The 22,314-nt window shown below is 40.4% G+C and overlaps 1 protein-coding gene across 2 annotated transcripts; it reads left to right on the forward strand.

Moving 5' to 3' along the window:
* Nucleotides 1–157: 157 nt before the first annotated feature.
* Nucleotides 158–21,922, forward strand: LOC108941173 (uncharacterized). 2 transcript variants are annotated; one of them, XM_018763792.2, is made up of 22 exons: nt 158–1,439; nt 1,537–1,917; nt 2,110–3,766; nt 4,041–4,313; nt 4,520–5,032; nt 7,031–7,477; nt 7,978–8,433; nt 8,680–9,165; nt 10,030–10,533; nt 11,354–11,806; nt 12,797–13,195; nt 13,369–13,812; nt 14,635–15,087; nt 15,424–15,870; nt 16,211–16,474; nt 16,671–16,919; nt 17,021–17,263; nt 18,019–18,276; nt 18,960–19,268; nt 19,785–20,054; nt 20,150–20,233; nt 21,009–21,922. In XM_018763792.2, exons 1-22 carry the CDS (start codon nt 1,391–1,393, stop codon nt 21,178–21,180), a joined length of 8,811 nt encoding a protein of 2,936 aa, XP_018619308.2. In that variant the 5' UTR covers nt 158–1,390; the 3' UTR covers nt 21,181–21,922. The 2 variants fall into 2 exon arrangements, with proteins under 2 accessions (XP_018619308.2, XP_018619309.2); XM_018763793.2 differs by having other exon boundaries at nt 158–438.
* Nucleotides 21,923–22,314: the final 392 nt, after the last annotated feature.

Below are 22,314 nucleotides of genomic sequence, written 5' to 3' on the forward strand. Positions count from 1 at the left end.
TGTTTCCTGCTTGTTGCTCATCCGCGGTAAAATTTAAAGCGATCGGAGGTCATAAAGGGGAGTGTCAGGAGCGTATATCCCGTTGCTGTAACTCAGAGTTAAAGGGAGCGAGCCATATACAATCACTCCCCTTTAAGAGTTTTTGTAGCCTGTTTACGGAAAGAGACGAAGCAAATGTGTTCCACTTAATAAGGCAGAAGTAAACTTAGAAAACTTTGCTATAACGTTCAGAGGCTGAGATAATTTAATTAAACTTCCGAACAAAGCAGTTGCGGTGCCGTTTGCTCCTTCAGGGAATGTGCAGCGATATTTAAAAGCACCTGCTCGACTGCCACGCAGGAAAGACAAATTTTTGATTGCGTGACGAGGGGAGTTCAGTCTCGGGTCGCGTCGTCGATAACATGATTGTTTCCTGATTCCCCGTGACTATTAATTTCGGTGGGTTTATATTTTTGAGCAATTGCTATTTTTATTATTTTTAAGGTGAAATTTCCGGGAGGAGCAGTGCCGATGCCTTTTTAGCTCTTCTTCATCATGTTGTTGGGACTAGACTAGTTTAGACTAGTGAATCATTATTTATTATTATATATTCTGAATACAAACAAAGACTTCAAAGACAGATAAAGAAAAATAAAGTGCTCATGGGGGGAAAAAAGAATACCAGAGGATAAGTGTTAGACAAAAAGTTTGAAATTAATACATAACTGAATAATTTTAGGACTTTTCCCTGGAGGTCAAGATGTGATTCTGCTGAACTTCAGCCAAGTGTGAGGCTACATCCCTATTAAATGCTGCCATTAGAGATTAAGAAGAAACATCTTCATTTAACAAAAACCTTTTTCCAGAGCAATTTACAATTCAGTTAATAAAAATTAAAAAAAATATAAATAAAAGTGTATTTCAATGGCAGAGTTATGGATGTAATGGTCAAAGTGGGCAGGCTGTCCAATATGACTGTTTTTGCGTGCACACAAAATAGGACTGAATGTCTAGAATCTGTCATTTAACTAAAGTATCTAAATACATTTATTTAGCTGACACTTTTCTCCAAAGCAACTTATAATGTTAAACTACCTGCGATTCTTTGCCAATTTATACCGCTTGGCAACTTTTACGGTAAGTACCTTGCTCAAAGGTATAGCTGGAGGTGGGATTCAAACCACTATGCCACCAGCTGTCCTTATTTAATATGTAGTCTTTTCAAGATGTATTTGCAGGCTTTACAAAGTCATGGGGTGTGAAAGGCTTCCTCGTCAGCCTGGAGGAGATGGAGAATAACATCCAGCTGCTTACCTGGAACTGTTACGTTCCTACACTCTAAAGAATGTTTTGAGACTGATATTGGTGGTAGCTCTTTTTTAAAACTGTTGGTGTGTTGGGTCTATTAAGTATGTTCTTTAGAGTAGAGGATCAAAACACGTTTCCAAAACATTCACCAGGTATGTGGTATTTACAGATACCAATATCAGAAACTGCCCTCGGCTGTCCTAGCAGACAGACCTCGGTTTAATTTTCAGCTCTCGTCTTAATTTGTAGTGTGGCTGCCGAGCTGTGCCTCTGGAATGGAGGGCACTCCGGTTTCTGCTACAGAGTACATAGATTCCGGCAGGGCACTCCTTTTGGAGGGACTTCGCAACCTTGAACTCCTTGTGGAAGAGCTACAGGAGCGCCGGGTCTTCACTGAAGATGTAGCCAGCAGCATTACTGCCAGTCCTCAGAGGCTAGAGAAGGTGAAAAAACTGCTGGACACGATCATTGAGACAGGTGAAGGGGCATCCTATGCCTTTTTGGAAGTTCTGTGCCTCACAGCAGACAGAACATGCCTCCCTCAGCAACATTCAACATCCGAGCAGGCTTTAGATGAGTGGGTCAACTTGTTCTTCTCCAGATACAAGCCCCAGCTGAAGTCGGGGTCTCGTAAGTCAAGTCTTTTATATTGTCGTGTGTATGTATATATACAGTGTGTGTGGTTGTGTGTATATATGTATGTATCTGTATGTAATTTTCTTTTGTATATGAAAATACATAAAAGAAGCATGTGTAAATTATGTAGCAGTAGTAATACAGGCCTTTGAAAATAAGTGAATGTATTTCTTCTTCAAATATCAGGTTCAAGGTGTTGTCTCATGTATCAGAATGCCCTGCGATTAAAAGCAAAAGAAATTCTGAATAATGAGTGGATCCAGATCAAGAGAATCCTTAAAGATGACACCAATCTAAGAAATGTGCATATGCCATTTGTGTCAAAAATAACGAAGAAGTCCTCGGTCCGACAAAAATCCTCCTCAACAGAGAATGAAGACCTGTCTCCTGATGACTTGCTAAAAGTGTACGAGAAAAAGGTTCTTATACTAGGAGAATCTGGCATAGGAAAAACAGCTCTTGTACTGAAGGCTCTTCGCCAGTGGTTGGAAAAAGAGTACAGTGAAACTGACTACATGTTCTACTTCGACATGGATACTTTGTGCCTTTCAGAGCAGTTGAACTTGAAGTCCCTCCTTTTCAGCAAATACTGTAACTGTCATTTTGGGATTGATGCTGATGAAGTTTTTCAGGATATTAAGGAGCATTCCAACAAAGTGGTCATCATCTTTGATGGTGTGTCTGAAAGTATGTTTAGTTCCAAGACATCAGGTACTGGCATATCAGGTACTGTAAACGTTGACATAAAATCACTGATGGGCAACATTTTGAGAAAAAGCATTTTGCCAGAAGCAAAAGTTATAGTAACTTGCCAGCCACACTTTGAAAAGAAATTTTTGGGATATGTACCTGACTGGCAGGAGAACTACAGAGTTGAAATCTTGGGTTTCAGTAAGAGCTCCATCAGTAAGTTCTTTGAAGCAGTACTGAATGAAACTCTGGATTTAAGCTACGTGTTGAATAACCCGGAGATGTTAAATCTCTGCCGAATTCCACGTTATACCTTCATGTTTGCTGCTTGCATTTTATCTCAAGGCAACAAGTTCAGTGGTCTTCCTACCACTATAACAGAGTTGTACCTCCACATCTTTCATCTCTGCTTGGGAAATCAGAGTGTAAGAAAAGAAGGGATTGACCAGAAATTGGATCTTGGCCAGAACACTGAAGAAAGCAGAGAAGAGGTACAGCGTTTAGCAGAGCAATGTTTTAATCGGTTAATGCTGAAACCCTGTGGCTCTTCTGGACTCACTTCTGTCAACAACATGCAACAGGCTGACTCTGATGAATCACATTCATCTCTACTGTCATTAATGCCTAGCCACCACTGCATGGAAGCTTTCTGGGCTTCCTTTTGGCTATTAGGGAACCCAGAAAAGGTGAATGAGGTCCTCCATCAATGGAGGACTGATAGAGGAAAGCAAATGGAATTCATGATCTCTTCTCTGTGTGCACTTATCTCTAGTAAAAATACCAAGCTGGTCAAGTGTATAGTTCCAGAGAGCAAGATGAAGGTACTCACTGATGAGTGTCGTGCAGAAGTTATCGATATGCTCCTCTGCTCTGTTGCTGGAGATGTGTGTGAAATGGGTTTCAGAAACCTCTTTGCTTGTTTTTGCTTGTATGGGTATCAGTCTCCAGAGGCATGCATCCACTTCTTAAAGGAACAAAAGTACAAACTTGACCTTAGCAGCACAACACTGGACACCTTTTTGTGCTGTGCAGTGTCATACATCATTAAGCAGTCACGTGAGAAGAAGGTGAGAGTGAACTTGGAGAATTGTTCATTGTCTGAACCAGGACTAAATGTGATCCTGAGCTGTTTACAACATGTTCAGTCTTTCAGGTATGTAACCAGTACCTAAGGTATGTGCACTACTTCCCGGTTAAACATCTACACTCCCATGCACACATACAGTAGTGAAAGTTGTAGGACACTTGTTTCAATTCTGCAGTGATTTTTCCTATGTTATATATTGAGGTAGATTCCTATACATGTAGGAAAAAGAAGGATGTTGCTGAGAAATAATTTTTAATCTACATATTAGTAGGACTTCTTGCAAGTCAGTTTGATCATGTACCATTTCTCTGCATTTGTTGTGGTTCCTCATACTGCCCAGAGGGACCTCACTGACGAGAGCACTTTGGAAGACCGCACTGCAACACGGGCAGCAGAGAGAAGCTACCAGCTTGCTGACGCTTAGTGAAAAAGAAGTTCATTTTCCTGTTCAGGACCACTGTGAAAGCCTTATGTTGGCGACTGCAGCATTTGTGATGAAGCACAGTGAGGAGAAGATTCAGCTGAATTTAAACTTTGCTCAAGACAGACAACAGCCTTTTGACGCTCTCGTTGAAATGATTCTTAACAATCTGTCCAATATCCATACAATCTGGTACAGTTCTGTTCACTGTGGTTCACATTTTAATAATCATATCCTATATATGTTTGTTTACACTCTTGATAAACAAATTACCTGTTATTTCATTCTTTGTCTAACTGTGGGTTTCACAGCAAGAATTCTGTAACGTTTTTCTGTAAATTTTCTTTGCTGAACAGGTGCCTTGGAGTTCTGATTTTTTTTTTTTCTTTTCCGTGCAGTTTTTCTGTAGAAAGTTTTACCGCAGACTGCTTTGGAATGCTTGGTCCGAGTAATTTGTCTGAGCAGAGCACAGAGACCATTATTAGCTTTCTGCTGGATCTGTATCTGCAAGCTGCCATCACTGATGTCCGAACTGGAAAAAATAGTGTGCAACTGATGCTGCTGTTGTGCAATTTTGAAAAAATTCCTTTTAAATTAAGCTTATGGGGAAATTCCATTTTTGGACACAACATCCAAGAGGAAAAGCACTGTGATTTCCTACTAAAGCTGTTTTCAAAGGCCAAAGAATATGAGACTGTAACAGGAAGGAGAGTTTTGCGAGCGCTGCGGGTGGTATACGACTCAGTCTCCGCTGACTGGGTTGTAGACCTCACCAAGACGAAAGCATCACTTTTCCTTGAAGTGTTGAAACTCCAGTCGGCAAAAACACCTGTGACGCTTCTGGGGTGCTCTCATGAGGAGAGTGAAATGAGGAATTTCCTTCAGTGTCTACCCTACATTTCTACCCTGAGGTACGTGTACCTGAGGAAAGTCGATTGTTGTCAATCAGAAATTGCTTACAAAAATTTCGGTAAAAAGACACTAAACTCTTAACTGCTGTTTTGTTATTCAGATTATTGTATTATGGTATTTTCATTATGTACCGTAACCCAAGTTGGTATCAGTACCTTGTGGTTAATGCTTTGATTAATTTGGAATATTTTATTACTCTCCTGCTTTTGTTACTGATATATAGTTGTCCTGTCAGTACTATTTTAAAATTTGTTTTTCTATAATAATTCTTCAGTACATGTTAAAGCTGCGACAATAATTGTGAAGTAATTTTTTCTTTAAACCTTAAATGAATGTCACAAGAAACACCCATCCTTTGCCAAACTGATTAATTCAATCTGAGAAATGACCCCATCAGGCAAGTTCCTGTTCTGTAGGGATCAGATTACCATTGTTTCTTACGGGATTTAAAAAAGGTTCCTGGAGGTGTGAGACTTCATGGCGCAACAGTAGCATGTCTGGCTCCAGATCGAAAGCTGTGTATCCAAAACGCTTCGGAGTTTATAGTGTTTGGGTGGCAATGAGTAGCACTGCTGTCTTGTAGTGCCTGGATGGTGTGAGAAGATGCAGGTTTGATCCCCACTCAGTCCGTGTGGAGTTTGAGTGTCCTCCCTGTGTCTGCATGGGTTTCCTCTCTCAGTCCAGTGATATACTGTTTAGGTGGATTGGTAACTAAATTACTCATAGTGTGTGACTGACAGACAGGAAGTGTGTTTCACTGGTGTGTAGATGAGTGATGCAGTGTAAGTCACCTTGGATGAATAAGGTGTGGGCTGATCACACTACATGGTGTTCACTTGAAGTTGCTTTGGAGAAAAGCGTCTGCTAAATGAAGTCATGTAAATGTAAAAATGTCACTTAAAGTTAATTGAAAAACAAAGTACAGGGTAATTTTTTTAATAACACCAACATACTTTATCATTTTTGAAAGAAAAAATTACTTTAATAGTTTTTAATACTGTATTTTCATTCCTTCATTATCAATAACCTCTTGTCAAATGCAGGGTCCCTGTGGTAGGGAGTTTTTTCCCGCAAGCACATAGTAAGCATTGGCAGTGTATACCATAAGGGGGGTTCAGTGACACAGCAGGTTTGGCCTGTGCCTGCTCTCTGGTGGGTGTGGTGTTAAAGTCCCGCTGGAGGTGCTTTGCAACAGACTGGCATTCTGTCCTGGGTGCATCCCCCTCCCCTTCCAGCCTTATGCCCTGTGTTGCCAGGTTAGGCTCTGGCTCACCACAACCCTGCTCAGGACAAGTAGCTTCAGACTGTGTGTGTGTGTGTGTGTGTGTGTGTGTACACACCATGGATGGGAGACATTGATAATGTGGCTCACACACATCATCCGAAACTCTTTTTCCCATATGGGGTCACAAGGAACCAGAGCCTAACCCAGTAACAGAGGCCATAAGGCTGGAGGGGGAGGGGACACACCCAGGACAGGACACCAGTCCATCACAAGGCACCCCAAGCAGGACTTGAACCCCAGACCCACTGGAGAGCAGGACCCAGTCAAACCCACTGCACCACCGTGCCCGCTCCTAGTGTGGCTCATGAATGTTTAACATTTATAGAAGAAAAGTTCCTAAGAAAACAGGCTATGTTTTTAAAGGCATGGGGTAACGTTACAAATGTTTCATGCTAGATGATCTTCATTGATGACAAGATTAAGGCTTTTTTTTCTCTAATGCAACTGTATTCACGTTGTTAAGTCTGCCGGTTTATATCATTGTGGTATGCATGGCTGTGGAAACAGAAAGGAAGGAGGGACAATATCGTCATTGTACTCATATTTACACATCTCATTGTAGTGGTTTTTCATTGTGCAGAATCCCCAGTTACGCAAGGGATGGGTGTATAGTAAGGGTTGAATCTGTCATGTAAACAGTTTAGCGTGAATATTGTAGCATTTCAAGAAACTGTCATATTAATAGATTTTTTTTAACATGTCCTTTTTTCAGTTTCCCATGGAAGGATGCAGGAAACGACTGGCAGCAAAATTGCATAAAGTTTCTGGTCAGTTTGTTTATTCAGGCAACACAGTACAAAACCACTGAAGGAGACAATGCCCTTAACTTGCTGACATCAGTTTGCAATTATAGTACTTTTCCTTTTGGAGAACATTGTGCCAATGCTGATCGAAAATGTGACTTCCTGCTGGATCTGTATTCACAACTTAAAGGCCATGGGCTTCAAGTTTTCACAGATGTCCTCCCAGCATTACAGCCTATTTTCGAAACAGTTTCAGAAGTGTGGAATGTAGACCTGTCTAAAAGAGAAGCTGCCCTCTTGCTCGAAGTGCTGAAGCTCACTTTGTGTAGAAAACCAGTAAAGCTGAAGGGATGGACGTACGATGAGACAGAACAAAGCCTTTTTCTTCAGTGCCTGCCATATATCTCACAGATAAGGTAAATCCATTAACACTCTAGGGTCCAGGTCTGAGAAATAGTTTTGCCAAGCCAAAGATATTTTTCGACCTATTACACAAAGTACTTAAATTTACATTTTACATTATGCATTTTAAACTTTCTACAAAGACATTTTCCAGTTAATAACTATGATAACAGCATAACACGGAAATCTGATGTGACCCCATTAGGATAAATAGTTTAATCCACTGTGTATTAATGAAAACTATCAGATTGATTATTATTTGATAATTAGTGTGCCAGGAAAACCTTCAGCTTTCATGAAACTGCTTCTGTATAGTGAAATTGCCATTCTAAAAGCACCTGAAACAAAAGCAGTTTTTCGTTTTTGTCCCCCCCCCCCCCCCCCAACATCGTTTGTGAGAATTGACTTCAAAGAAATGAAAGTGTCCATAATACCTCAGGATTGTGTCATATGGGCATGCTATGTTGAAGTAGCTGCTGCATGTCATTGACCTATGAGGCATTCTATTTTTCAGCTTCTCTGAAGTTGGTTTTAAGACAGAGGAGGAGAGGCGTGGTGCAGTGAAGTTCATGCTGGATCTATACCTTCAAGCTCAGCAGACTGTGGAGAGTGATGATGGGACTGGAGGAGACCCCGTTGCTCTGCTGTCGTCAGCCTGCAGTTTTAGCAGTTTTCCTTTTACTCACTTGGTCTGTCCTATGAATCAGTGTGAATTTTTGGTGGATTTGTACTTCTGCGCGAAGGAGCTTGAGGCTCAAACAGGCAGGGATGTGTCCTCTGCTTTACAGCCCATTTTCCACACAGCTCCTGCGTTCTGGGAAATTGACCTCTCCAGGAGGTCAAGTTCCCTCTTTCTTGAAATCCTGAAATTGCACAAACAGAAGCCAAGTGTGCAATTACTTGACTGGTCAGAAAGTCAGGATGAGCAAAGGAATATTGTTCGGTGTCTACCTTACATTTCACACCTGAAGTGAGCATGTTTAAAATCACTTACTTACCCAGCTATGGACCATAGTTTCACTTGTAAATATGTGTCCATGTGTAGAATATAAATATTTCTAAATGTTACAAAGTAAAGAAAAATTCAGCAAGAATAGCAAGTGTGTTTTTTCTGGTGTGTAAAATAAAGTAATTCTTAGGGGACATGCCACATTATAGTGCAGTATCTGGAATTAAAAATCTTGCCAAATAAATCAAGTACTTATTTTTCTTACAGAATATTTGATATTAACACAAGAATTGTGGACCCAGGAACATTTGCGAAGATTGTTAGGACTCTAATTAATCTGCATCTGCTGGCCGCAGACCAGGAGACACAAACTGGAGAAAGATTGGTTAGCATGGTGCCACAGTTATGCTGGCTGCAGATCCTGAACATCAGAGCCATGGAAAGAGGAAAGGATGAGTGTGAAATGCTCCTGCACCTTTACTTACATATGCTGGAATATGAGGCTCAAACTGGCAGGCAAATTCTTCCAGCGCTGTTGCCAGTGTTCCAGTCCACTCGAGAAACATTGGTCGTTGACCTCTTTCCAAGTGTAAAGTCCTGCAGAAAACTACCGCAGACCTCGCGCGTCTTCCTCTTCCTCAGTGTTTTGAAACTTCAGACGGAGAAGAAACCCGTAGAGCTATGGGGATGGCCAAATCAAGAGGAGGAGGTGCTGTGTTTTCTACAATGTTTGCCGTACATCTCACAGCTAAGGTAGATGGATAGATGGATGAGAACTTTGTTCATCCCAAAGGAAATTGCACGATTCTTGTGTCAGCTTCCAAACTGGATATTTGTCATGTATAAATGGGATGCTTGAGTTGTAGGAGATCCTGTTTATGCTAGTGCTTGTACAGGAAGTGCTAACACCTGTCTGCCAACACCTGCAATCTGGGTTTGACATTTCACCAACAAAAATAACTTTTCCCTTTTTCTGTAGTTTTTTTCCAGTGTTTTTTAAATATTCTGTCAGCTCTTTATCCCTGTATTATATACTGAGTAGAATTAAGAAGAAGAATTAACAAGAATTATTTAGAGGTAGAGGGGTGTGGTGGCACAGCGGGTTTGGCCTGTGCCTTCTCTTTGCTCGGTCTGGGGTTCGAGTCCCTTGGGGTGCCTTGTGATGGACTGGTGTCCTGTCCTGGGTGTGTCCCCTCCCCCGGCAGCTGTGCACCCTGTGTTCCCAGGTTAGGCTCCAGTTCACTGCCACCCCACTTGGGACAAGTGGTTTCAGTCAGTGTGTGTGTGTGTGTGTGTGTGTGTGTGTGTGTGTGTGTTCAGAGGTATGTGTTGTATTAGTGTATCCTTTTTGAACATATAGCACAATTCTGTCCTTCTAACAGTAAATGTTTGTTTAGAGTTCTGTTTTAAAAATTTATTTGGAATAATAATTGGACATTTTTCATTCTCCTTTCTTGATGTAGCATTAATAATGGTGAATGATATCAAGCCACAGTAAAGTGCAATTGTATTCTTATAAATACTCATTTTCAATCTTTAGATCTGTTTATATATTTGCGTGATTAAAAAGCAAAGAATCAAGTTTATTTTTTGATTAAATTGCTTCTTCTCTTTTAGTTTCTCCTTATATGATGCAGTGGAGATGCAGCAGGACTGCCGACTTCATCAACCCGGATCACATTTGGCTGAACATTTCTCTGAGGAGCGAAAACAACGGCTCATGTCCTTCCTACAGGATATGTGTGTGTGCGCGGTCAAACACAAAGACTGCGCAGGAGAGAACTTGCTGCTACTACTGCAGTCGGTGTGCTGCTACAGCAGTTTCCCTCTGACTCACAGTTTCTACAAGCATGCACAGTCCAATTTCCTTCTTGATTTGTATTTAAAAATGAAAAACTGCGAAGCATTTGCTGATGGGAGTGTGCTGTTGGCGCTGCAGCAGGTGTACCAGTCTGCTCCTGACATGTGGGTGCTGGACTTCTCCAAGGGAAAATGCACCCATTTTCCAGAAGTCTTGAAGTTTCAGGTTGTGAGAAAGCCGGTGGAGGTCAGAGGTTGGTCAGATGACGAGACGTACCTCAGGATTCTCCTTCAGTGCTTGCCTCATATCTCCCACCTGAGGTGAGTGTGGCCTCTGCCTTGGAAATTCTGGGGTTTACAGTGATATACGTGAGTCGGTTACCATTATATGTTGAATATTTATTTTTCACGTATTTATTATAGAAGAAATACTGTCTTAGAACTAAGTGTATTTCTTTTGCCTTTTACCAACAGAAAGTATGGCTTAAATTTCAGATGCTTTAAAAGACTAATACGTTGTCTTTTAAGAAAATAACACGTCATTTACAGCACCTCAGCTTGGGTCTTCATCTATGTTTCACAGCTGATCAGGTTTTGATAGTTGTAATGCTTGTATAGTATAGTCAAATATGTGCATCTGTGGTAAAGGTGCTACATTTGATGTTAAATTACATTTACCTGTACCACATCAGTTGTGTAAGAGGCTCTTATCCTCTACTTGTTAATGGACATTAAAGCTGTTTTTTTTTTTTTTTTAAAAAAAAAAAAAAACTGTATACCCTCATTCCTAAGTGATGGGGTTAATATGTTCTGTGAAATCAACCAAAATATGAGTATTGAGAAAATGTTGTGCAAGACAGCAATAATCATGTGAGTTTTGAATGTATTGTTTGTTTGATACCTGTTGAGATGATTAAAAAAGGGAAAAAAAAAAAAAGCAACTGCTAATAAATGTGAATTTGTTCAATACAGTTGTCCAGTAAAAATTAGTTATATATAGGAGTTGTCTGCATAGGATATGGTAATTGTTACTGTAATATGGAAATAAGGGAGTCATATGATAGTAACAGCTGTAATATCTTGACAGTACACAATAGGCAATATTGAAGTATCGTAATTCTGTTGCTTTCATTTTTTTAAGCTTTGGTCAAAGGTATTACGATGAACAGAACAATAAGGAATGGGGGGAAAACCTTCAATGTTTCTTACTGAATCTGTTCATTCAAGCGGAGAAGTTTGATATCCTAGCTGGAGAGAAGGCTGTGAGGCAGCTGTCGTATGTTTGCAGTTCCAGCAGTTTTCCTTTTCTTGACACATCTCTTGTAAGAGCAACAAAGCTGGATTTTCTGACGGATCTGTACTCTCATGCCAAGGTGTACGAATCTCAAACAGGCACATCTGTAATTCCCTCAATGTATCCAGTCTTCCAAACAACTCCTTCTGTGTGGAAGTTAGACTTTTCCAAAGGGAAGGTATCCCTCTGTCTTGAATTACTGAAGCTCCAAACAGAGAAGAAGACATTAGAGATTGAGGGATGCTCAAATTTGGAAATGAAGAATTTTCTTCAGTATCTACCTTACATGTCACAGCTAAGGTAAGTTTGCCACAGATCATCTCCTTATGTTGCCAATATGTTTATGTTCTGACCATAAAGGGCAGCATGAAAAGGTTTGTTGTAACATGAAGGCTTTGACTCTAATTGCAGAATCCAGATTCATTTTGTCATTGGTATTATAAAATATATAACACAGACAATCCCACTTGTGATTGGTATTGCTGTTCAATTGATTTTCTTCATTTTCCTCATTATAAACAATGTGAGGCAATGAAAACTTTTAAATGTCTACAAAAACACATTTTGACTGTTTTTACATTCTTACCATTGAGAAATAAATATCAGTTGTGTACTGTATGAACATACCTATCAGGCATGAAGGGCAGGAATGTGAAGGAAAGTTTGGACCTAAGAGAATGGTTGTAGTTTTTTCAATTGCTTAGTGGTCAGTCCAGGATCAGCTCCCAATCAAAGGCAGATGTAAATTCCTGTGTAGTCCTTTCTTCCACAAGTTCTAGAAAACCTAAAGGGAAAAATGGTGAAGGCAACTGTCATGCAAATATCTCTGGGTGCATTTTGACTGCTGCAGAACCTTCCCCTAAGGGTAAAGAGATATGATCAGGTGCCGAGGTTAAATTGAGTTTCATTATGTGTTTTTACAGTCTTAGACTCATGTTGCATTTAATTCCCCTTTGACCTTTCAGATGAATTTTTGGATACCTTTCAAACTCAAATTATTTTGGTATACTATGCAAATATTTACTACTCTGCATATATAAATTAAGAAGTTGCTGGATATCAGGCTTACAAAATATTATATATAGAAATGTTTTCTTATGTTTTAATGCCTTTTTACATATATTTCAATAACTTTCATACATGGAAAATTATATTAATGAATAAATAGCTGAGTACTGCTGGCTATATTACTATGAATTTGTTCTAAACTGTCAGTGTTTCTGTTATGGGACATGTGAAATTTACAGTTCAAAAACCAAGTCCTTGTTTTAAAATGTCTTCTTTTTTTAGGTTCTCTCCATGGCCATGCTATGATGATGTATGTGATGAAAAAGAAGAAGCCTTGATGTTTCTCATTAACCTGTGTGCTCAAGTAGAGCACGGTGATGCATGGAGAATTCCCCAAGTTTTAGACCTTTCGGGACACAGTGACTTTCTGCTGGACTTGTACTCACACGCTAAAGGCTACGAAGCCGAAACTGGCAAACGGGTTCTGTCTGTGCTGAAGCCAGTTTATGAATTATTTCCTGCTGTGTGGATTGTAGACCTCTCTAAGACAATGGTGTCTCTCCTCCTCGAAGTGCTGCGCTTGCAAAGTGGCAAGAGGAAGTTGGAGCTCCTGGGTTGGCCAGCTGAAGACAGTGAGATGAAATGTCTTCTCATGTGTCTGCCCTACATCTCACAACTGAGGTAGGTCTAAAGGAAAATGGCAAATTCTTAATATTACCCCAATAAAAACTCTCTCCTTAACACCAAAGAACCTCAGAGGTTTTTTGTAGGTAGCAAAGTTTTACTATCATCCTGGATTTCCCAATTTTTCAGGTAATTGTCATCAGTTATTTGTCTCCCATGGTTTCTTACAGAATTACTCCTGGACTAAGGATTTCTGCTTCTCCAGAAGAGAATTCTGCCAAGTCCCTCATCCGTCTGTGTGCTGAGGCAGCGCTCTGTGACATGAAGACAGGAGGAAATGTCTTGCAGTCGTTCTCCTCTGTGTGCAGTTTCAGCGTCTTCCCATTTGATCAGAGACACGCACAGCTGCAGTGTGACTTTCTGCTCAAACTCTATTCTCTCTCAAAGAACTACGAGGTTCAAACTGGCCAGGTCATTCTACCTGCACTACAACCCATATATCAGTCGGCTCCAGAGATATGGGCAGTAAATCTCTCCAAAGTAAAAGCCTGCTTTTTCCTGGAGGTTCTAAGATTCCAGTCTGTGGCAAAACCAATAGAGTTGGAAGACTGGTCAGAAGAGGAGAGTGAAATTAGAAGTTTTATTCAATGTCTGCCTTATATTTCACAGCTAAGGTTATTTTTCTTTTATTGTCAGTAATTATTATGTTCAGTATTTAATGATGATAAATACATTCTAAAAGGTACATTAAATTCTTTCAAGTTATCACTGACAGAACTTTACCAGTTAGGCATTAGTCTGTTCTGATTTTATATATGAGTTCTTGTAATTTCAAAAAAACTCAAAAATGTAAGAAATAGATAATCAAATAGGTCAACCTAGTAGCACAGCAGGTAGCATTAGTCTCATTGTGAGTTTGAACTTGTATCTGGCTCAGTTTGTGTTCTCCCACTGCTGGGTATGGGTTTCCTCTGGATGCTAACGTTTTTTTCACTCGGTCTCAAGAAATGCGGCTCACAGGAATTGGTGATTATATATTCCTTGTATAGGGGGGCGCGGTGGCGCAGTGGGTTGGACCGGGTCCTGCTCTCTGGTGGGTCTGGGGTTCGAGTCCTGCTTGGGGTGCCTTGCGGCGGACTGGCGTCCCATCCTGGGTGTGTCCCCTCCCCCTCCGGCCTTACGCCCTGTGTTGCCGGGTTAGGCTCCGGTTCCCCGCGACCCCGTATGGGACAAGCGGTTCTGAAAACGTGTGTGTGTGTGTGTGTGTGTGTATATATTCCTTGTATTGAGTTTGCCCTAATAGATTTGTCTGCTATCCAGAGTGCTGGGCATCCTGTGTTTCCCAGCATTCTCTCTTGTCTCACTGCAGTCTGTGAAAATTATGCTTTCTAGGAACAGTCCACATTCAAGAACAGGCTTTTTTAGTCAATAACTTAGTGGATTTTTTTTTAGCTAATCCTTATGAGTGAGCTGTTTCTTTTCATCTCTTCTCATAGGTTTCCGAGACTGAGTAGTGATTCAGGACAACACAAACGTGCCATTATGTTCATAATGAATGTGTGTGTCCAATCTCAGGAGCATGACATACAGACAGGAGGAAAGGCTTTGAACTACCTCTCATCCGCCTTAAGTTTCGTCAGCTTTCCTTTTTGGTACATGCATGATGACAACAGTCAAACCGACCAGTGCAATTTTCTCCTTGATCTGTATGTACATGCCAAAGACATGGAGGCTCAAACTGGTAGAAGATGTTTGCCAGCACTGCAATCACTTTTCCAGTGTGCTCCAAGCACCTGGATTATAGACCTCTCTAAAAGAAAGGCCTCGGTCTTCCTAGAAGTACTGAAACTCCAGTCGGTGAGAAAACCAGTAATACTGACAGGCTGGGAGGATGATGATTGTGAACTGCAACATTTGTTGCTCTGCCTGCCATATATTTCCAAGCTGAAGTAAGTGGAGCATAAAATTCTCTGCTTTAGATTTATTTAGCTTGATTAGACATATTGCTATAACTAACTTTATTTCTGTTTTTATTTTTACTCTTTTTCACATTTATATTGGTGGTTATGTTTTTTTACTGGAGCAGTTCAATTTAAGATCAAGGATTCTAAACAGGACTTGGACTAGGAGTCGTCTTCATACCTTAATATCAGTTGAAAAGCTTGTCAATAACCCATACCTATACTACTGGTTGACAGCTCAAGAAGATCTCAATAACTCTGAACCATACTATTGATTGACTATTGAACATATCATGATGTTTTTATGGTTTTTTCCTATCTCAGGGTGCTTTATTTCCATGAGGACCAAAGGAATTTTGAGAAGGACAAGGAAGTGGCTTTCTTTCTATTGAAGCTTTGCTTTAAAGCTGCAGAGAATGAGCGAGGGATCGAAGCAGTGCTGCCTGTTCTCGGTTTCAGGGAATTCCATTGTCATGACTGTAAAAATGCTCACAGCAGATTTCTCCACACGAGTTATTTGTTAGACCTTCATGCTCTCATTAAAGACTATGCAGGGGAGAGACTGGACAGTGTCCTTCCTGCACTAAAGTTTCTGTTTCAGACTTCTGCAGAGGTTTGGATTCTAGATCTGTCCAAACATCGCATGTCCATTTTCCTTGAAGTGCTGAAGTTTCTAACAGGGAAAAAACCTGTAGAGGTGAAAGGCTTGCCATATGATGACAATGAATGTAGACTTTTCCTTCAGTGTCTTCCATATATTTCAAAGCTGAGGTACAGTATTTACAGTATCTAATCCAGTACAGTATTTAATCCAGACAGTTTTTCATGTAACACTGCAGCAGGATGTTTACTATTTAACTGTTCTTGTTCTGTTCTGTTATAAAATAAAGTTCTTAACGGAATGGACCTATGCTAATTTGACTCTGTTTCTGAACAGATTCATTTATAGTATGATCAGTAATTTCAGAGCAGAACATTTATCCAGCACTGCTAAAACTTAGTTAGAAAGGAGTTTACTTTATGTAACTTTATGTAACTGAGTATTAATGAATGTCTTCCTGCTTTTTTTTACAACTCAGCTGATCTTCTATTTGTTTTTTCTTTTTTCCAGCTGTGATGGGATTTTTTTCCAGGCAATGTGCAAGGTTCTTCCCATGAATACACAAGAGGAGGAGACAATTGCATCACTCCTCCTTGAGGCCATGGATTTCAGCATCACTCTGGGAGGACGGCTGAGCGAGGAGGACTGGAGTTCTGTGGGAAGAGTTCTTGGTGTCTCGTCCTCCACAGTGAAGCTCACGCTCATACTTGAAGATGTATCAGTGCAAGGCGTCCACTTTCTCTTAAAACACACAACTCATCTCCGGCACCTCAGGCAAAATTTTTATACATCTACTAAATTATTCAAGAGATTTTCTTCAAAAGTGTTTTGCATACACCAGGGTTTAAACAACGCGAAATGTTAAATTGCTTAAGAGATGCTGTATTTAAAATTGTGTGTGTGTGTCATATATATATATAGCTTTCCTACATCTGGATGTTGACAGTTGGAATTATCTTTACCTTAACAGAATGAATGAAAATATCACAGTCACTATGGCCAGAAATGAAATACTGATGGGAATCCATATGGAAATTGACGAGCTGTCAGTGACCATGTCCACAACTCCTCCTCAAAATGAGATGTGGTCCGAGTTTCTGTCAAACCTCCTCAAACTTTTGACGTATTGGAGAGTTCAGTCACTTGACCTCAAATGTTGCTGCATTGATGGTCATTCACTCAGTCCTCTGCTAGGTCACCCAGCACCATTGGAAATAAGGTGAGTTTGGACATCTTGCAGAATGCACACAGCACTTTAAACAGATGAAAGAGTAGATCACTCAAATATATACTGTACATCTATCCATTTCTGGCTTTCAGACTGGGTAAAAAGAGTCTGCAGCAGCTGGCTTTTGTGGTGTACCAAGCCCAGGAAGAAAAACTGACTCTGTCATTCCTTGAAAAGATTGGTGGAGACCTAACTGCCATGGCAGACTGGGAGGTGATTTTTTATCTACTGAAGCATGCGACAAAACAAGTCAGTCTTGATCTCTGTAATATCTGGTTCAAGGAAGAAAACATCAAGGATCTTCTTCCTTTATTGGAAAAGGTTCGGTTCAAAAGGTTGGTACGGAGGAAAGTATATGCTGAAAAACATTTCCATGTTTTCCTGCAGCATTGCTTGTGGTTGATCCAGTTGTGTGATTTTTACTTACCTGTTGACACAACACTGCATTTCATTGTATTAGCAGATAATCACATTTCAAAAGATAGAGTTTAGAAAGAGTGGTTTAAGAGGGATACTGATATGTAGGGATCAGCCTAGTCTGAGACAGTCTGACAGACACCCCTGTGACTGAAGACAAATTACAGTGAAGCATAGAGAATTGAATGGTCAGGGACCCCCCCAATTGTTATATTTATTGTTGGCAAGTGTCAAAGAAACTGAGTAATAACAAGGTGCGGCACCTTCCTTTTTTAGGGATATATTGACTAGTTCAAAGTATGTAAGTCAGAGTAGGGAACAATAGGTGTGAAATGTTAGATGGATCTTCCATACTTCAAGGTTTTGTAAGTTAGAGGACACCGTGGGAATTAGTAAATGAGTGTGAAATTGCTTTAGCCTGGGCTCCAAATGGAGACATATTGTCTGACCAAGATGGATACAAGCATGCGGTCTTGTTAAAAACTGCTGAATATAAATACACTTCCTTCTTAAACCTAATGTTGCAAGAGTACATTTATTACCATTGTTGCCTGGCACCAGCAGAGAATTAGTGTCAGAGATGTAGAACTAATCCCAGTTCACATTATAAACTGACTGCAGTCAGACTTTTTACGTGACTCTATACACTGATTGCTTTTCCTGCTGCCTGCAGGTTGGAGGCCACCTTGCTGCTGGCATTCATCAGGGAGGTTTTTGAGAGCACTTCCCATGACTCAGTGACCAGGTTACTCACAGCAACAGATAACTGCATAAACCTTGATGGATGTGTGCTTCAGAGCAGCGACTGTGCCGCTCTGCAGTTTTTCCTCCATCATACGGACAAAATCTCACTCAGTTTGCAGTGGGTTTCCATAGCAGAGGAAAACTTACCTAGCATACTGACACTGCTCCCCACGGTCACACGTTTGAGGTGAGCCATTTTATTTATGTTGTAATTATACGTCTGTGGATGTTCCTTAAGTCATTAGAAGAGATGAAGTACCGATTACTAGGACGATTTTAAAATCATAAACAGGGAATCATTTCTGAAAATGTGAGGCTGTTACTGGCACTAAATCTTGTACTCAGAAGTATAATTATCTATTATGTTTCTATCATCCTGAATTACTTTGTTCTTCATTTCAGTTTGTTTTTTGTCCACTGTTCTCTGTGTAGGGGGGTGCGGTGGCGCAGTGGGTTGGACCTCAGTCCTGCTCTCCAGTGGGTCTGGGGTTTGAGTCCCGCTTGGGGTGCCTTGCGACGGACTGGCGTCCCATCCTGGGTGTGTCCCCTTCCCCCTCCGGCCTTACGCCGTGTTACCGGGTTGGCTCCGGTTCCCCGCGACCCCGTATGGGACAAGCGGTTCTGAAAGTGTGTGTGTGTGTGTGTGTGTGTGTGTGTGTGTGTGTTTTTTCTCTGTGTTGTTGCTGCTGTTGTTATGATCACTCTCTCTGCTTGGTTCTCTATGTTTGCAGTTTTGTTGTCATCCATGTCACGTAGGCATGTATCAGAGAGATGGAGAGCCAGGTCATTGCTTTTGTATCCTGTTTTCTGTCTGTGTCCGTTTTCGCATGTAACATGTGAAAGCTCATGGTATGTGTGCTTCTGTAACAGGGTGGACAGTAGACTGCTGCTCCAGTTACTCCATGCCAGCCTGTCCACAGAGGAGCAGCAGAACATAGTGGCACCGCAGCTGCTCCGGGCCCTGCAGTATGAGCTGGATCTGTCACATTCATCTGAAAGGGGCCCTTCAAGGAAAGAACAACAGATCCTGCCTCTTCACCTCAGCACGGATGACTGCAGGGCAATCTCTAACATCATCCAGCTAGCTAACTGCAGTGCAAGACTGTGCATTCAGCACTGTGAGATCCAAGACGCAGGGCTCATGGAGCTCTTTCCGGTCCTGCCGAATGTCCAGTTATGGTGAGCAGTGTGTCATAATCTATTTGTACTGACATTCAGTAAACAGTCCACGTTTGCCTTGGTTTATTTATGAACGTTGATATTACACTTGAGTTGCATATGCTGTGTTTATTTTATTGTGGCACTCAATGTATACATATTTTAGTGGCTAAATAGTCTACTTTTTTCTCTGTAAGAGAAAATACATAACCATAAGTGTCTGCAAGCTTGGTATAATAAGTCACCTATCTTTACATTGTTTGTGAGAAAACTTGCTGTCCACTGACTAGCATTAACGCTTTAGTCATGCATAAAATGGTCGCTTGTTGGTGTAGATGTATGTTCAGTGGAATTCCTGTAAAGCTTCTTCATGGTGAAAATGCATAAAATCAGACAGAGTCCGAAAAATAGTAGGCCTGTTTATAGTTACACTTTTTGTAAGTTGGGGAATAGTAAATTTCTCTTAAGTCACTTGTCACTGTGAGTAGACAAACAGTGACATGAAAAGCTGAGCATGCACCTGGTTCTCCCCTACAGTCCAAGCAAGGATATCCTTCACCGTTTCTTCACCCTGATGGCAGCAGGAGATGACGGGGACTCTAAAAGGCAAGCGGAAGCTCTCTCAAGAGCCATTGGCAAGAGGGTGGACCTCAGCCATAAGCAGCTGGGTCTTAAGGCCTGCAGACAATTAGCCTGGGTTCTGAAGGCATCGGAAGGCTTGTCAGAGCTGAATCTGAGCCACTGCAGTCTCACTGATGACTGCATTCACCTGCTGCATGCACACCTACATAAAGTGCAAACACTGGAGTAAGTAAAAGCAGAGCAACTGCAGGAGACTGGGCGATCAGTATTCCATTTTAGGCATTATATGCATTTAATGCATTCGCTTTAATGTATTTCAGTCTAAGTGACAACAGAATAACTGACAGAGGGGCATTGAAAATTCACCACGTTGTGTCCAACAGCACCGTTGTCCAGACTGTTCGGTAAGTGGAATTAGTCTCCCACTATCTTCCAAACGCTACGAGAATGAAGAAGTTTGCAAGCAATACAGCTGAACTTCACATGGCTACTGTTGCATTAAACTTGCAGTTAATAAAGGGAAAAAATAAATAATTCTCATTCCTATAACTTGAAGGCACAGACTATAATGAACAACGAGATCTTCACAGGAAAAAAAGGTGTTGAGCCTTTATGCGAAGCATGTAGAAGCAATATGGCTGCCACCACAATCATCTTGGGATTCTGTGAAATGTTAGTTGTTCACAGACTTGTACACAAAGGAGCTTTCATGAAATTATTATTTACAGGGATCTGTGCACAAATAGAAAACCATTTACCTACCTACATGACTGAACATGACTGCTACAACCCAATGAAATCCCACTATGCCAAATTTGATAAATTCACATAAAATCTGTTTGTGACCCCACGTTTTACAAATTTACATTTATTCATTTAGCAAACACTTTTCTCCAAAGTGATGTACATCTCATAGAAAATGCAATTTGTGCATTATATTAGAAGAAAGAGACATAGCTGCAGAAGTGTGCTTCTTAAGTACAGTTAGTTTGTTTCCTTCACCATATGCACTGGTGTTCACCACACAAGTAGCTGTATAAAAAAATTTTGGGATCACTGATTAATAGCCTAAAATGTTCCTGTACTAATTGTATATAATTGTGGCTTCTAGCTGAGACTAGGGACATAAACCTGGAATTCAACACGTTTATTTGGTTAATTCTTATCGTCTCCTTACAGGCTCTGTAATAACAAAATTCACAAGAAGACGCTTTTCATGTGGGATGAGCGCTATGAAATCAAGGTCTGGAATTTCTTTCATTCTTGGTGTCCTCCTTCGAAATGTGGTTTGGAGTATCCAGAAGAGCTCGATGAAGTGTTCCCCAATGCACACAATGAGAAACAGGAATAATGCTGCATCTCATATAATCACTAGTAGTGATGGGTCAAGGTAAAGAGACAGATAATATACATTGAAAGCTATTACCTTTGCCCAGGAGAATTTACAGTTGTAATTGCTTACAACCATTTACACTTTTATACATCAGGGTCATTGTTACTGGAACAGTACAAGATACTTGCATTGTTCAAGGGTATTATACAGGAGGTGGAGATTCAAACCTGGGACCTTCTGATTACAAGGCTACCTTGTTAACAACTACATTATATCTCTTGTCCTCAGCAGACAAGTACAGGATTCTTTAGTCATCCACACTTCTTCCATTCATTTGACAGAACTTTTGGAAAAATTCTGCATTAATACATCTGATGAGCCCCCTATGCTCTTTCATTTGGAGCTGGAGTTGGAGCCCTCAGTGTCTGTGTTTGTACATGCAGTACATTTCAGTTTTTTTTTCAAATTAATCTGACTTTTTCCTTTTGCAAACAAATTTCAAGTAATGAAGTACATAGGAATGTATCATGTGATAGTAAAACATTTAAAAAGATTAAAAGAAAGATTCAGGAGTGTTGGTAAGAAGTAAACATCTAGCTCAACTGTTGCACGTGGCTGATTCTTATGTTGTAATATAAAGATATTTAAATGTTTTGGGGGCTAAAATATCCATTCATTAATTCTGTGCCACTGAACTTCCACTCATTTTACATTATTATTCTTTTTAAAGCCTGCAGGCCTTATTTACTACACCATCAGCCACCACAAAATATTTTAAACTTATTTAGAACTAGGTTTCAGTATATGAATTTCTTGAGTTCCTTTTATTTAATTTCATTTTCCACATTGAAACATGAATGAACAATGACTTTATTCACTTTGAATTGCTATGTTCTGTTTTAAGTTTGATGTAACCCGGGGAATGTAAACTGATCTTTTTTATGCACTTCTCTGGGTGTTCATGAAGTTGGGTTACTGAGTTTCATCATTTTAAAAAGTACCTATTGGGTTTCGTTTGTGAAAGTTATGTTTTTTGCTGTGGTTGCATGGATTACTTTATATTTACACTCTGACTTTAAATAAAGGCATGAAATCTGGTACCAGGTATGTAAAGCTATACAAATCAAAGGTTTAAATGATTCAGCTGATAAT

The sequence above is a fragment of the Scleropages formosus genome, chromosome 11, assembly GCF_900964775.1.
Source record: "Scleropages formosus chromosome 11, fSclFor1.1, whole genome shotgun sequence".
In the NCBI taxonomy this organism is placed as follows: Eukaryota; Metazoa; Chordata; class Actinopteri; order Osteoglossiformes; family Osteoglossidae; genus Scleropages; species Scleropages formosus.

Bases quoted from the DNA above. Each gene is read 5' to 3' on its own strand.
- LOC108941173 (XM_018763792.2), top strand. From the start codon at position 1,391: ATGTTCTTTAGAGTAGAGGATCAAAACACGTTTCCAAAACATTCACCA. The intron at 9,166-10,029 runs GTAGATGGATAG...CTTCTCTTTTAG, and splicing joins CCGTACATCTCACAGCTAAG to TTTCTCCTTATATGATGCAG. The intron at 20,234-21,008 runs GTAAGTGGAATT...GTCTCCTTACAG, and splicing joins ACCGTTGTCCAGACTGTTCG to GCTCTGTAATAACAAAATTC.